Source organism: Balaenoptera borealis (assembly GCF_965194805.1).
Source record: "Balaenoptera borealis genome assembly, chromosome: 6".
In the NCBI taxonomy this organism is placed as follows: Eukaryota; Metazoa; Chordata; class Mammalia; order Artiodactyla; family Balaenopteridae; genus Balaenoptera; species Balaenoptera borealis.
This window is the reverse complement of record NC_138863.1, coordinates 30117284-30133603: the sequence shown is the minus strand read 5'-3', so window position 1 is coordinate 30133603 and position 16320 is coordinate 30117284. Positions and strand designations below refer to the sequence as shown.

At 46.9% G+C, this 16320-nt stretch overlaps 1 protein-coding gene across 1 annotated transcript in view; it reads left to right on the top strand.

The window, feature by feature from the left end:
- NRP2 (neuropilin 2) overlaps positions 1–16320 on the top strand; it is a gene marked incomplete at its 5' end in the record, with an annotated part of 102547 nt that overhangs the window by 58413 nt on the left and 27814 nt on the right. Inside the window, 3 exons of the mRNA XM_082396773.1 lie at positions 8688–8950; positions 10520–10616; positions 11769–11789. Coding sequence (XP_082252899.1) covers positions 8688–8950; positions 10520–10616; positions 11769–11789 — 381 coding nt within the window. The remainder of the gene's footprint in view (positions 1–8687; positions 8951–10519; positions 10617–11768; positions 11790–16320) is intronic.

Sequence of the window (16320 nt, the reverse complement as noted above, 5' to 3'; positions counted from 1 at the left end):
GTGTGTGTGATGTTTATATGTGTGCATTTGTGCGCTGTGTGTATGTATGTCTTTCTTTCTCAAGGTATTTGTGGGTTTTGTGTGTATGTGCATATGTTGTTTTTATGTGTAGATTTTGTGTGTTTGTAAATATGTATATGCATTCGTTTAGTTTGTGTGCATGTATGAATCTGTGTGTGTGTGTGTGTCTGTATGTTTATATTTGAGTGTGTCTGTGGTTTATATGCATGTGTATGTGTGTGTCTGTATGTTTATGTTTGAGTGTGTTTGTGGTTTATATGCGTGTGTGTGTGTGTGTGTGTGAGGTGTGTGTATAAGGGGGCAGCTTGGCAAAGGCACGTTGAATAAAGGGATGTAGATGATACAGCAAGGGGAGATTTACTGGCTCTTACTCAGCATCCATCCTCAGGTTCTTTCTAATAATTCCACTTCCTCCCTTGCACTCTTCTGAGCAGATTTTCTCTAAGAATGCCTGAGGTCAGCCCTGTCCAGACTCCAAGGCCACCAGTTAGCAAGTGACACTTTGGGGAGAGCTTAAGCTACTCTCCATTTGACGCGGTTCCCCTCTGCCCCCTCTTCGCCCAGCCCTCACCCTCACCTGATGCCCCATGGGTTGACCCCGGCTACTGGCTGGGAATCCTCATCCTGCCCGCGTTCCACTTGATTCATTACACCCTGCGGTTTGGGAAGGCTCTTCAGAGCAATCTTGCAGAGCGGGCAGAAGTCCAACCTTTGGCTGGCTGGCTGGGGACAGAAAGAAAATTAGGGCCATAAGGAACTGCTAGACCCAATGTTGTTTCTCCCTTAAGAAATCGAGAAAGAAAATAATTATTTTCCTGTTCCAGAGGAATCCCTGAAGTTCGGAAAAGTGGCCCTTGGATGCTGCCTCCAGAAAACAAAATCATAATATCGTCTTCAGAGCCCTTCTGTCCATCCTCTGATGATTTAAAAATCGTTTGCTGTATTTCCCATTGTCCTTCCCCTTACAAAACATGATACTGGGCTCTAAGCAGGAGAGGATAGAGAGCCCTTTCTGTTCAGGGTGGTCCTTTCTTCAAAAAAAAAAAATTGGGGCCCGAGGAGAGCAGTTGGGAGAAAGGAAACAGCTGTGCTTGGTTAGGGGCAGGGCAAATGCTAACGGGTTCAGAGTCCCGGGACCTTCCAAGTCAAGCCTGAAAGTGCTGTGTCACCCACGCTTCGCCCCTCCACAAAGAGGAGACCGCTCCAGTCTTTAAGAAAAGTGTGCCATGTGTTTTATCTCCTTGTTAGGTAGGTAAACAAAAGTAATTACACTTAAGAAAGGAGGTGTCCCCATCAAGTGCAGAGGGAGAAGGGAGGAAAGAAAAAAGGCAACAGCCATGTTGAAATATCATACACAGGCTACTTGATTAGAAGTGTCTGTGGAAACTACTTACATTCCTTAGATGTTTTCTGATTTAGTTCTTTTCTCATGTTTTGTTTTCCTTTTAAGTAAGCAATTAGTTCTGTTCTTTTGGCTAGTGGTAATAGTTGCTTAAGGCTGACAAGACCCCCACTGGTTTTATTCCACTGTTTTTGTTTTTCAAGATAGTCTTTCAAGACATTCAGAATTTCTTTTTTTAGCTCTTTGCTTGTGGCTTAGAAGCCTGCAGTGTGTTCATACCAGCCCCTGGGGACCCTGGTCCGAATTCAGTGACCCCTGGTGGTTGCAGAGAAGCCAGTACCTTGCTCTCTGAGAAAGCACTTTGCCTTTGCTCTGTAACTGCAATGACACAGAAAATGTCTCCCCTAGTGGAAGCCGCTGTATCTCCCACAGATATTCTCAAGTGCATTGATCAGAAACAGAATTCTGAGGAAGATCAGATTCAGCTCTTTAAGGAACAAGGCAAAAACTCCTTGAGATGCCGTGGTGAACCCGTGTGTCTAGACCTGCCCTGTGTAATACGGTAGCCACTAGCCACACGTGACTATTTTAATTTTAATTAAAATTAAATACAGATAAAACTTCAGTTCCTCCATCACATCAGCCACATTTCAAGGGCTCAGTACCCACTCTGTGTGGGACGGTGCAGGTAGAGAACACGTCCGTCATCACAGGATGCTGTCTTGGTCAGCACGGCTGGAGCACCCTTTGGCGTGAAGCGTAACTTCCAGGGTGCTTGCTGATGCTCTTGTTCCTTGGTTTGGTGTAAACCAAGAGGAAATGATTAGGGAGATGTGCCTTCTCCGTGATCCCTTGGTGGGAGTGTTCAGTGCCTGGCATTTTTTGTCACTGTCATTGTACCTCAGTGAGTAACATAGTAAAGTAAGCAAGTAACATACTGTTAGACAGTATAGGAACTATTTCATTCAATCAAAAAGAGTAAATACTAAGTAATAGCAATAATAGTAATAATTGTTTTATTATTATTGTTGTTGTTGTTATTATCTTCAGGAATGAGACAAGACTAGAGATAAAGGGTATGTTCCAGGTCAGCTTCGGAATCCTCAAGTGTGTGGTCACCCTAAATGTGTGTTCTTTCATATATTTGTTGACCTAATGAAGTATGACTACAATATTACTTCATTTCAGTAACTTCAAATCATGGAAGTGACAGAACTGCCTTCAGAAAGAGGTTGCTGTGGCGTGTCTGGGGCACAGCCACTACAAATATGGAGATGGGAACTTCTCAGGCTTAGAGCAGGCTAGATAATTAAAGACCAGGAAGAGCTGGGCTAAAAGAAAGCCATATTTAAGGAATAACTTCAACTGGAAAAGGAAAGCATAGAGGCCCTTCTTTAAGGAACGTAGGAAGGCAGACATCTCTGACTTTGTAGAAAAGACAGCAGTAGAGAGGAGAAGCTCTTCCTTTTATTCTGAAAGTCATGATTGGTTGAGTGTGTAAGATTGATAATGAAGGGGCAGAGTAATAACAAGACTGAGTCGATTGCAAACCTTCATGAAAGCTGACATACCAAAAAAGCAGCTCAAGATAGACTCCTGCAAAGCCCAGGCCTGAAACCTCAAATGTCCACAAGATGGTCAATTGTAAACCTTGAGAACATCCTGCCGAGTTCATCCAAAGTCAATGTTTCCCTTAGCCAGTTGTTAATTTGAGGACCTTAGCAGAGATCGTCTGACCTTGGGAGGCCAGCTGAGGGGCTGACTCATGTCTTAAGCATGACCTATACAAAGAGACTCCATCTCCTGCAGCACTAAATATTCTTTCAGATGGTTGTTCTAGTAGGAGGGCAAGATGCTAGCCAGGAGATGCGTGTGTTGGACAGATGGTGTGTTTGGCTTTGCGATAGCCTGGAGGATGAGACTGGTGATTTATTTCAGGGTTTGGTAAGGTGTCGGCACCACTGATTCCATTGCTGTTGGGCCAGAAGTGGTCACGTGATCAGCTGAAGCCAGATGTGGTCGTAAATCGCCAGGTGAAATGTCAGGAGACCCTTTCTAGAGACAGCAGCAGGTTAAGACGCTGAATGACCTTGTCCTCTGCTCTTCCTCTCTGCCCTTTTGAACTCCTGTTGTTCATTCCCATGTGATTGTTTTCCCTGCGTCATGGGCAACAACAGATGTTTTGAGTCAAGAACCTAACAAAATGCCTCCCAAACATGTCAGGTCTGGGGGGAGAGGGATTGTATCTCTGGAACATTTTTTCTTCATTCTCTTTCTGCTGCTAAATGTATCTCCTCTGCATTGTTTCCCGTTGGAAGCTATCCATTGCCGACATCACTGCCATCAGCTACAAAAACAAGAATACAGCCTCCAGCAGGTAGAGCTGATTCTTAGCTGGCCAATTGTCATGTTTGGGGACCTCTTAACAATCCAAAGGGCTTTTCCCCTAAAGTCTAAGTAAATCAATAAAGTAGCCCACCCATGCCAGGCCAACCCTTTGCTCTATCAAGTCACCAACAGCCACTGTCTGTTAAAACTTCCTCTGTGATTGGCAGTGGTAGGCCATAAATTAGAATGTTCTAGAAGAACAAACTCCACTGATAGCACATGTGCTTCACTCACAGCACATATATGGGTGCCATGACTTCAAAGAACTGAAGCACTTAGCTTGGCGAAGGGTCAATGTGGAGACCTGCCACAACCAAAGCCCTGGAAAGCGGACATTTAAAGAGGCAAGCGTTGTGTTTCCTGAGGAAGTGAAGACCAGGGTCTTAATTCTTCACAAGTGAAAATGTTTCTAAGTCAGAGGACAGAAATTGGCTGCACTCCATCGGGAATAGAAGGAGGACAGGTGTCTAAATGACAGCAGGAAAACTTAAAACTGAATTTAAGAAGTTTCTGACAGTTAGGGCTGTGACCCAGAAAACACATTGCCAGCATGGCCTATGGCAGCTCCTCCTCTGGAGAATTTAAAGCGAAGGGTGGACCGCTGTTCTGGAGATGTTTTCAGCGTGGTTCCTCTGGGCAGCAGGGCTGGCCCCATCTAACTGGTCTTTTGAGGTCCCACTCTCATTCCAGAATCATGTATTATTTTATTGCATCTACGGTAGATTGACCCAAAAGCATGTGGTAAACAGTGTCTGATGTACAGCTTGAGGCTGGCTGGTTTCTGGGGTTAGGATGGATCTGGGAACCATCTTATTCCAGAGAACATCTTTACTGTCCTTGAGCCAAATCTTACTTCCTTTGAGTCTTGGATTGGTCCTCCCAGGTTATTGGTGCTCTTCGGACCCTTTTTCTTTCTAAAAGGAACAAAAAGGCCAGCACAGGAGGCAGTGGGTTTAGTGATGGCAGTGGAAATGAAGATCAGAGCATTTATGGAGCGTCTACTGTGTCCCTGTTCGTATGCAAAGCACCTTACAAGGCTCTTTCCATTTCCTCCTCCTCGCGACTCTATGCAGTATTGCTGTTATTATATCCATTTCACATATGGGAAGACTGAGGCTTTAAAAGACTAGCGAACATTAGGATTCCAGCCCAGATGAGAGGCGAGTTCCTGGCGATTTTACTCAGTCCAATCAGGGCTCAGATCCTACTTCCATCACTCTCTAGCAGTGGTCTGGGACACATGACTTCAATTCTCTGAGCCTCTGTTTCCTTTTTGGTAAGAATGGAGAACATAATACTTAATTCACAGGGAAGATTATGGAAGGCAACCAAGCCGCCAGTGTGATATATCTGGCACGCAGAGGTGCTCAGGTCACAACAATTCTCTTGCCCCTACTCTTCCTCTCCCCATCTCTGGGCTTTTCCTGGCCGAAGCCATTCCTTCATGATGTCCTGCTTCTAATTAGTCCTCTCTCAGTGACAGGCAGGGACGTTTTGCAGCTCAGCGTCCCTCTGACTGATGTCTACTGCTAATTCCTTAAATTTACATATCATCTTTCTTCCCTCGAGCTCATAGCACTTAACAGACAAGTGGGGCACAAATGATTTCACTAAGTGAAATTCAGAGGCCTGCTTGTCTTGAGATTCTGCAAACTAGTGGATTAGCTCAGATGTCAGCACTGAATTATGATCCTTTAGCTGCTCGTGCTTAGCATGCCACCAGCATTAACTCCCTGGTCTTCCAGTGGTCCTTTAAATCATGCACAGTCATTACCATCTTACTGTGAGAAAGAGAGAAGAGAGGAGAGGAAAGGGAGGGAGAGAAAGCTCAGGTCCCCGGGAGAGACAGTCTGTGAAACCTTTGGCCTCATCGTGCCTGAAGTTTTAGCAACAGGATGGGTAAATAAAACAGACCGGATAAAATCCAGCCAGCCCGGCTCTTTACACCTCCACACACATTTTACTTACTAAATTCTAACCATTATGCTATGATTCCCCTGCTGCTTAAGAATGTAAATTCACACAAGTGACAGTATTTCTGCCAAGCAATTTTCAGGCAGCCAGTGGGTCTTATTTGTGAAACTGTGAAGGAAGATGGCTGAATAATAAGTCTCTGAAATCTGGTTTCCTTTATATACGAGTGGAAACAGTAAAGGCTTGGAGATGACTGGAGCATGGGAGCGTTTGGGGGGTTCTCACCGGTAGCTCAGTGGGCTGGATGCTTCCACAGGTCACCCTGTTTTTGGATCTGCCTATTGATTGTAGGTATATTCACTTTGCAAAAGCTATTGTACCGTTTTCTTTATACATACTCATATTCAGTATAAATGTTTCTTAATAAAAAGCAGAGCATCTCAAAACAAAATCACCTCACCTTTGAAAAAGGCTGTTGGCTCAGTAGAATGGGAGGGAACTGTGAGGAGATTATATGAACCTGAGGGATTACCAGAGGCCAGATGATTCCCCCTCTGTTCTTGTTTCCAATAGACAGCCTCACAGCATTCTTTATCCATGTGTTTGTCATTCATTCATTCATGGGAACAAAATTTTCCTGAGTGATGGCATATATTTGTCACTGTCTAGGGTCAGGGAGAAGAAGCATTATTAACCCTTCTATGTGTGAGGCCAGGACCTTACATCTAACCAGGGCAATAGGAAAGACACACACCAAACAGTTAAATTACAGTGCAAGGCAGTGGGTGTTTACCCGCTGAAACGCATGAAAAATGGCCTCCAGTCTTTTTTAAAACAAGGTAAAATCAGTGGTGTGGTCAGTAGATGCTCGAGTTGTTGAGAGAAGAGAGGAATTAATGTTGAAATGTGCCAGAATGGTTAGGAGAAGAACTAGCAAAAGGGGTGGGATGGGGGTCGGGGAGCAGAGAATTACAGGTAAATGGAGAGAAGGCAACAGCACTCAGCAGAGAAGCCAGTTTGCCTTGAATAGCATGTGATTGATCACACAGACTTGGGACAAGGTATTGGGGTCACAGCTGAAGTGAAGGGCCTACTGCATGAATGTGGGGAAACCTGAAGTCAAGTCCAGCTCTGCTACTCACTAGCCTCTCTCTCTTGGAAAGTCACTTGAACCTTTCTGAGCCTCAGTTTCTGCATCTTGTGCAAAATAAGATTAGTAAGACCTAGCTCACAAGCATATAGCAATGATTAAATTATGAATGCATATCAACATGCTTTGGAACCTCTAAAGCATTATGCAAATATGACTTGTAATTATTACCATTAATAGTGGCAGTAATGAGATCTGATAGGAGAAGCATAGGTTCAGAAGTTCTTTGCGTGTCTGCTTGTGGCACCAGTGTCTCCTCCCTCAGCAGATCACCATCATTAAAATTCTCTGCTCCAGACAGCTGCCTACTTATCTATGCTGACTTTGGCCTTGAAGAGGTCCCGTGTTGTGGGATATTAGACCAATGTGGTTCTGGATGGTTAAGGAGTCCCAAACTGGAATCCCAACTATGCATCCTAAGCTGGTCTAATTTGACTTCAGGGGACGGTAGCTTCTAGAGCAATAACCCTGGAGAATCTAACCAGAAGGGACTTAAGGGAGACAGGGAGGAGGGAGAGACGTGGCCAGGAGGAGGAGAGGAAAGAGGTGTTGCTGGGCCACTGATGAGTGTCACAGGCTCCGCTCTCACTAGAAAGATGATGTCAGCAGGAATAACAGCAAACCGGTGGTCCAGGAGTACCCCGTTGATTCAGGGCTCTGGCGTGCCCGCCTGTCCTTCCCTGACAAGCCCAGGGTGTTCACAGTCCCTGCTGAGTAAGAAAGCTCTGTGCCCACATCTCAGATTAACATGATCCTGAGGTGTCTGATGTGCTGGGTATGTGGTGCAAAAGTGCCGCCGCCATCTTGCAGAAGTGTTCGGCATAAGATGTTTCAGGGCCCAAAGGAGGCCGTGAGATTTTCTCCTCAGATGCCATCCTGTTCTCTGTGCAAGTGGCCGGAATGCTCCTGCACGAGCTGGATTTGCTGGTGCGGGTCCCCAGACCTGTGTCTGCAAGGCATGGGGTCTGCCAGCAGGAATGGGAACTCGGCCTCCCACACAGTACCTGATGTATCTGAAAGCTAATCGGCCAAAAGACACGCTCTTCAAACATTTGGATGGGTGAAACCTTCATTTCCCAATATGTGTATGTTCTCTGCTAAACACTTAGCCTTTGTTAGTGATGATGACAGCACTTGTTTTCATTGGGGCTGTGTTTGCCTGGCTCTCTAAGGAAGGCCAAGTTCAGGCCTCCCCAGGCTGGTCAGGGAAGGGATTGGGGTCTCAGGCCCCCTGAATCACCCCTGTGCTGCCACCATTCCCTGTTCTGCTTGAACAGGGATGTGAGTCTTCCGAGTTGCAGTTACTAGAGCCCAGGCACCATCCAGTAGCACCATCGGAGACAGAAGCTTTTAAATGTCTTCCATTTGGACAGTGCCCAGCCAAGATGATAAAGGCTTGAATCATAAACTACCTGGCCAGAAACATCCTCTGGTCTAGCAGCCATTTCACCCCTTTATTATCCGGTTCATTATAGTGCACTGGCCTTTTGGGTAAGCCGATGATGAGTAAAACGTGGGTCTGGCCTCTCGGAATCTAGCGGGTAAAGACAAGTACAAATACAACCAGCCAAGACCTACGGCCAGCGGCACCGGGTGCCATATGTAAAAGGCACAAAAGAAGTGATGCAGGGAAATAGGCAGGAGGGACCGTCTTGACGTAAAGACTCAAGAAAGGGCTTCAAGAGGATGCAGCATTTGAGTCCAGGCTCCAGAGCCCTAAGAAAGGGACACAGGGCCTGGAGAACTAGTTCATAAATAAACAAAAGACACCCAAACTCTGCCCCAGCTTCCCCCCGGAGGGACCACAGCTGCCAACTGGTGTCTTTCCCAAGCATTTACCTGGAACCTCTGTTTGGGTTTGTCTCCCCCCAGATGACAGGAATTTCTTGCGGCTGCAGAGTGATGGCGGGAGAGAGGGCCAGTACGCGCGGCTCATCAGCCCCCCCGTCCACCTGCCGCGGAGCCCCGTGTGCATGGAGTTCCAGTACCAAGCCACGGGAGGCCGCGGGGTGGCGCTGCAGGTGGTGCGCGAAGCCAGCCAGGAGAGCAAGCTCCTCTGGGTCATCCGCGAGGACCAGGGCGGCGAGTGGAAACACGGGCGGATCATCTTGCCCAGCTATGACATGGAGTACCAGGTGGGGTGGCGACGGGAGACCGTTGCGGAGATCCGAGGGAATCGTTGTGATCTGTGTTTCAATATTTCAAAGGGCCGTGCCCATTCATCTTTAGGGAACGCGGTTAAGCGCCGCTGTTTTCATTGTGTTTCTCACGTTGCCATGGCAACTAAATGACACTCTTATTTGTTATTCAGAATGTGCCTATCTCTACACCCAGACTTGGTTCTTTGTTCCTCCTATTGCCTTTTATATTGCTGAAATCTTCTCCAACAAATGTTTCTTCTCTTCCATTTTATTTTAGATTGCTATCAGGTAGGCTGGCACAGGGACGCAGAAGCCAGGGAAATAAACACAAACAAACCCTCCACACACAAGGGAAGAAGCCTGTGGAGCCCCTCAGACTCCGAGGAGGAGAGGGAAACAGCCTCCCACCCCTGTCCCAGCAAGTGTGAACACGGGAAGGGGAGGGTCGCTGTTGGTGCTCAGTGGCCGGCAGACCAGAGAGACTCCTAAGTGAGTGGTACCTCTCCCAGCAGCTCCAGGAGTTGAGTTCTATTATCTCTGCCCCACAGCGCAAGAGCCCGAGGCACAGATGGGTATGCACAGCTGGGGCTGGAACTTGGGTAGGAGTAGGCATACTGGGGAAGAGGTGATTGAGAACCAGCCAAAGCATTAACCTGGTCTTCCCCAGACAAGAAGCAGCAACAGATGGCTGGTGAGGCAGCCAACTGCGCGCTCAGCTTGCCAGAGGACATGTGCTCGTTTGCAGAGAGAACCTGGGGAGGGCGAGAATGAGGGCGGAACGGAGACCACAGAGCAGAGGGGCTCCTGTGAGCAGCCTGCAGTCACTCTCGAGCTTGTTAGGCAGCCTGAGTCCCTCCCCACCCCCCACCTGCCTTCCCACTTATAAACCTCAGAGCATGGTGTTGCCAGTACCTGTTGGCATTTTTGTCTCGCCCACTAAACGGTGAGATTTCCTGGTCAGAGGGTCTTGTCTTATTAGGCTTTGTCACTGTCGTGGTGCCTGGCACGTAGTAGGTGCTCAGTAAACTAGTGCTGAAGGAAAATCACTTCCCTTCTCTTTGTAATAATGGAGCCATATGACAGTGTCACCCCCAAGGCGACACAAGCCTGTATACTACATTTCTCACCTTACCCCCACCTGCTCGTGTCCTCTGAGTTTCCAAATACCTGGATTGGGCATTTGAAAGATTTATGAGAAAAAATACCAAAAATGGCTAGGGAAATTTCAATTCTCCATGAAACATGCTCTGATTGTGGCCCTTGTAGTCAATACAGTCTGGTTACTGGACAACAATATCCATCACTTTGTTATATACGTATTTTTTAATCACCTCAAATATGCATTTGATTTGAACCAACTCTTTTTAAACTAAGATTTCAAGCACCATAGCCATGTGGTCAGCAGATGTGTACCAGGTGCAGTAAGCGCACACACACACACACACACACACACACACACACACACATACATTTTAAGCTGCAGTTAACAGAAAATTGGAAATCTTTGCACTGTTTGGACGAGGAAGCTCAGTTAACCATGGCTCTTTTTCTTCCGGCTTCTAGATTGTGTTCGAGGGAGTTATAGGAAAAGGACGTTCGGGAGAAATTGCCATTGATGACATTCGGATAAGCACCGATGTCCCGCTGGAGAACTGTATGGGTACGTGAATATCTGTCTCTTTGTCAAGGCTCTTCCAAGGGCTGGGATGTACAAGAAGAGACAGCACATCGTTTTCAAACACAGCTCTTACCCAGTGGGTGGGGCAGCTCCAGTCTGTGCGGGAGGCGAGGTGTGAGTGCAGTTATAGCTTGGGCTGCATTCAGGACGGGAGAGGGGTGAGATGAGGTGAAGTCTTATATCCCCGTTCCCATTCAGAAATAGACACGCACTAAGTATATGAAGATTCAGGGTGCCAAGACCCCATCATCACACTCCAGCTTTTAGCAAAGAAAATGCTAGAGGACGAGAGCAACTGTCAGTCAGAATTACATGATGGAAAGGTTTGATGGATTTAATGGAAGCCTTCACTGGTGAGCAAAAAATAGTACATATGTTATATCAGAGTGATAACACAATTACCCAAGTAGCTCTTTTACATGAATGAATTGCAGGGCAAGCTATGGCATGTGAAGTAAGAGTTTAGGTTTTGCTTTGAGGCTAATATCTCTAATGGCCAAGATGCCAAAGTTGTAAGATTAAACATTGCCTGCCAGGTGACCAGCATAGGAAGGACACTGTCACCTTGGACAGAAGTGCTGAGCAGCTAGCCCACCTGAGATGCACACATTTTACCTAGTTCACCCCACGGGCCCATCAGAGCCATGGACATTCCCCAAAGCAAGAGGAAATCCTGAGGAGGAACGAGACCTACTTTCAGTCTGCAGAGTAATTATAATAACTCACCAAGTGCTTTTCTTGGCACATGGGTCCCAGGTGTGTGTGTGCCTGATGATGTCAGAGCACCTGGGACCACCCTAGTCTCTTCAGGCAATTCTCGGGGCCCCAGGCATCTAAAAGTAATCCAGGCTCTGAGAAAGTAATCAGTGGTAAGTGACTGATTACAATGCTTCAGGGACCCATTACTCTGTAAAGGACTTTTTGTTCCAAAGCAACTTTGAGAATCTTTTCCCCACCTACCCGGCCCCCATGATGATGATGTGTTAGACATGGTCTAGAGCATGTGGAGGACATGGGATACTTTCCGTGGGATAGTATAAAAAAGCTTGATGAAATTCATCTTCATCATACCCTTTTGTTCACCCTATTTCTTCCCCTTATCTAACTCAAATTTTTTTCTGTTTTTTTTTCCAGAACCCATCTCAGCTTTTGCAGGTGAGAATTTTAAAGGTAAAAAAAGTTCTTTTTAAATTTCTGCATGCCTTTTCCTTCCCCCCATGTGATATGAATTTGATGGAGGCAATAAGCCTCCAAATTTGACAAAGCTCACAAGAGAAAATGCCACACCTTCTCACCGCTAGATGGCGCCAACAACACCTGTAGATGCAGGGAAAGGGGGATTGAGATCCTCGCTGTCTCTTCTTTAATTAAAATTTAGAAACCTGTAATAGAGACAAATAGGTTACAGATAAACCTTTCAGCCTTGCACTGTCCAACGGAGAGCCGTGAGGCTGAAAATGCATGAGTGGTGAGAAAGGAGAGGCTGTGGGGAGACTGAACAACAAAAAAAAGTCAGTAGTAAATTAAAAGTGAAATGAGGTGGCAATGATTTATTTTCGCCTGAAGATGGTTTCTTTCCAGTCACAGGGTACCAAGGCAGCGGTCTCAATTAACCCTCAGTGAGGTACACTGGTGGGCAGTTTTGTGAGGGAAGAAAGTTAGGGGAAACAAAGGAATGATAATCCAAAGGGGGGAAAGTTGCAAAACTCAGGAGCTGGTGTCTGATTAAGGGAAGAAGGAGGCCCATTCGGTGACTGGAGTTAGAGCACTTGAAATACAAGACGGAAGAACAGAAAAGGGCATTTTATCCCTAATAAGGTAAATAGAGAGCAGGGCAAAGAAAGAGGAATGTGGGATGCTTGCCTTATCCAGGCAGGGAAGAAAGACCTCCAAACTTGGGGATGCTAATATCTGTGCTGTTTACTGCAGTGGATTTCACATTTCACCCTCTTTGCAGTCCTCTTGGTTGGCACCGCTAACATTTCCACCCGGGTTCCAATGCTAAGCATTTAGAAGCCACTCTATAAATGCCTCACTTGAGTTGGCTGGGGGGGAAAGCACACTCAGAGACACTCACCCTCAGCTAAGGACGGAACCCGTTTTATGCAAACCGTTGTGAGGGTTTCGGTGCCCTGTTTGTATTGGCTGGCCTTAACCCCACAGGTGACAGCATTTCAGAGGTAAGGGAAGTCATTTTTGTGTCTGAAGTCTAGACTCATTATCTTCACTGTCAGTAATCTGTCCAGCTCCTGGCTGGAGAGAGATGACTTCCTGGGTTGCCACCTAGATGTGCTCTCTGACTCCAAATCATCTCACCCAGTTTGCCACTCCTCAGCCCTGAGACAGTAGCTGAGGAGGAGGACACCAGCACGGGGAATGGCAGACCTACCTACGTAGAATATCTTTTCTTTCTTTTTCGCCTTTCCTTGCCTCCATCCCCACTCTCCCCGCTGCACATTTTAAAGTATTAAGAATATTCATGTGCATTTGTTGGTGCTCCTTGGGTGTGAGATTTATGTTAATGTGAATCTAAAAGTATTGGAAGGAAAGCTGAGATCAAAACTGAACGGCTTGGAGTACAGTTGAATTCAAGTTCTAACTTTCGGGACCCAAGGTAACGTTGACACTCGGGCAGTGAAACTTGCTTATGTTGTTTCACGTGACTTTGACTGATTGTTGAGACTCAAAGCTCCCAGGAAAGGCTGGTTACAGACTTACAGCCCCTGCTGCAAACACTGTGCTGTGTGAGCACACATGTCTGGGTCCATGAATGACACGTACGGTGGCTAAGCACTTTGCTTCTGTAAGAGAATAAACAAACCAGGGCACATGTGCTGTCCCGGAGGCTGTGTTTACCATGAGCGTCACAGACCCGTCATGTTCTCTTATAAAAAAAATATATATAAATACAACAGCCTCAGAGCCGCAGTGCTCATTTAGCCCAAATAAACACAGGGCTTAGGGACTCGAAGGTAAGAATTTCCAGTGCACTCCCGATGGGCTGCTTTGGGGATTAAGCAAAGGCAGCCCACGAGTGGCATGGATTGGCCCACGGCTGTTGTCTTGAGAAATAACGAGCATCTTTGGAAGGAGGAAACCAAGCTGTGGGGAGCAGAGACTTGGCTAAGCAGTCAATAGCAGGATAGGAGTTGAGAATGGACAGTTTCAATTACATCGGCAAGTTTTACATGGAACTCTGACTTGGTAGCCAGATGAACCCAGGGCCAGGGAGGCTTCTGTTGGGCTGAGGCCCCTCTGACCTCAGCAGGCACCTCTGGATTTTGACTTGAGCGAAGCCTTCCATTTGGGAGAGGAAAGAGGACCCTTCGCTCTATCTAACCTACTCACCTCTCCTGGTCAGGGCAGCAGTAGCCCTCTCTTGCTGGGGGTGTGGATGCCTGGGGGATTAAACCAGGCTTTCACTCAAAAAGAGAAACAGAGAAATCAGGTTTGGGGCAAGCAGGCTATGGAAAGTTGATGGTGAAACAATATTAACAACAGGCATATATATTGTTAGTATGTTTTTTTGAATTGGGGTTGTTTTTCTTTTCCATTATATATTAACCACGAGACAGAAGCAATCTTATTCTTTAGGAGAGATCTGTGTGTACTAGGTAAATCTTGAAGGAAATGCAACAAAAGTGGCCTCTGGACCGGGGCTTATTAGATAGTCTTGATCTTTTATATTTTGAAGTGTCTTTCATTTTCTGCCTCTTACTCATTTCTTGCCATAGAACATTCTCTTTTAATTCAAATCGCCTTGTGTCTTCTGCTCGGGGTGTATACTTTGATTGCATACCGGGGTATGAGTCAGTAGTGAGGAGAAACAAGCCACGGAGAAAAAGAGAGCCATGTAGAGAAGGGACGAGGAGGAGAGAGTGAATAAGCTGTGTTGTCATGTGATGTTTAAAGAGACTTTTTTGCTGTTGTTCTAAACAATGTAGCCTGGGTGTGCTTTTCTTTTTTCTTTCTTTCTTTTCTTTTTAAAAAGCACTGGCTATAGACAAAGTGCCGTCATGTATCTTGTTCTAGAATTTGAGCTTTTACAAATGAAAAACTGTGTGTAAGGGTCGGGGGATGGGGGAAAACCGAAAAGGGGTGTAATTAAGGTGATGGATTATTTTTTCTTAACCAACACTTTCTTCTTTCAATAAAAGTAAAAAGAGCAATGAGGAAGCCAGTAAAAATACATAAAGCCCATAATCAGAGTTCTGTAGTTGTTAACCAGCCGATTATTTTTAGCAGGTCGCAGTGGAAGCAAGAGTTCTTATTCATGTTAGAGGCTGTGGGCTTTGAACAAAGCGGGAGCAAAGAGACAGAGTCTGGTACCCTACCCGTCAGAGACCCATGGAAATCCCGGGCACGGGTGGTGGGCGGGGAGGTAGTGAGAGTGAAGGATTCAGAAATGCTGCGTCTACCACTGATGGATGCTAAAAGGAACATCAGTAGCTCCTGTTCAAGGCTGTGATCGTGGGTTTTATGCCTCAGACCAGCTCTGAGGGCCATCGGGCCCATCTCTTGGGTCTCACCTTGTGCAGTCCTTGGCAGTTTTCAACCAGGTAAAACCAGGAGAAAGTGGACAGCACAGGCTATCTCCTGGGCATAGATGGGACCCATTTTGGGCTAACGACAGAGCTGGCTGGGGTTTGACCCTATGCATCAGGTTTTCGGTTCTGTTTATTTGGTACCAACTGGCCCATCTCCGCCGTTTCCCGCCCCCATCTCTCTGTCCCCACCCTCGTCCCCCGTCGATCTACCAGTCGGCTGCCTCCCGAGGCTTTGTCCCCCAGTGTGATGACCCACAACCCAGGGCACAGGACGTGGGGTTGGCCTCAAATTCCCTCTTTCTTTGGCGTCCCTCCCTCCCACGGCTCCCTGGCTCTCTCGACTAGAAGCACTTGAGAAACACAGTGAGGGTTCATCGGCCTTCCTGCAGTAATCCTCTGATGAAAGGCGGAGAAGTATTCCTGAACCCTGCCAGGGCTCCAGATAGGCAGCTGTGGGGTGTGACTCCTTCTCCTTGGCCCCCTCCCCCGGACGTGCCCAGCTGCCAGATCAGGGCTAGGTGTTGCTGAGCGGGGAAGCCTGGAGATGGGAAGTGTGTGGCCCGCTCGCCGCCTGGCTGTGGCTCCTCGCCTGAGGGGACGCCGAGGCATCCTTTGTGAGGTCCATGTCACAGAGGCCTGACGCCCTCCCTCCCCCCGCACGTTTACCATTCATCTAAACAGCTGCCAACGTTAGTTTCTCTAAGGGGAGAAGGAATTTTCTTTTCGCTGCCTTTTCCTCTCTCCAGGAACAGGAAGGAGAAGCCTTAGTTTAAAAGAAGTAGCCTATGCAGAGCGCAGGGAGATCAGCTCGGTGCTTCGTGACCACCTAGAGGGGTGGGATAGGGAGGGTGGGAGGGACACGCGAGAGGGAGGGGATATGGGGACGTATGTATACATATAGCTGATTCACTTTGTTATACAGCAGAAACTAACACACCATTGTAAAGCGATTCTACTCCAATAAAGATGTTAAAAAAAATAAAAATATAAATAAAAGAAGTAGCCTAAGTGCCACCAAAGAGAGGACAAGTGTCTGAGACTTCAGCCAGCCACAGATCTGAGTTTAGGGGGGGTTTAGAAAGATGTGGGAGACCACCAGGTCTCCTGCTAACCTAGTGGAAACCTTCCGGTGATCCCCA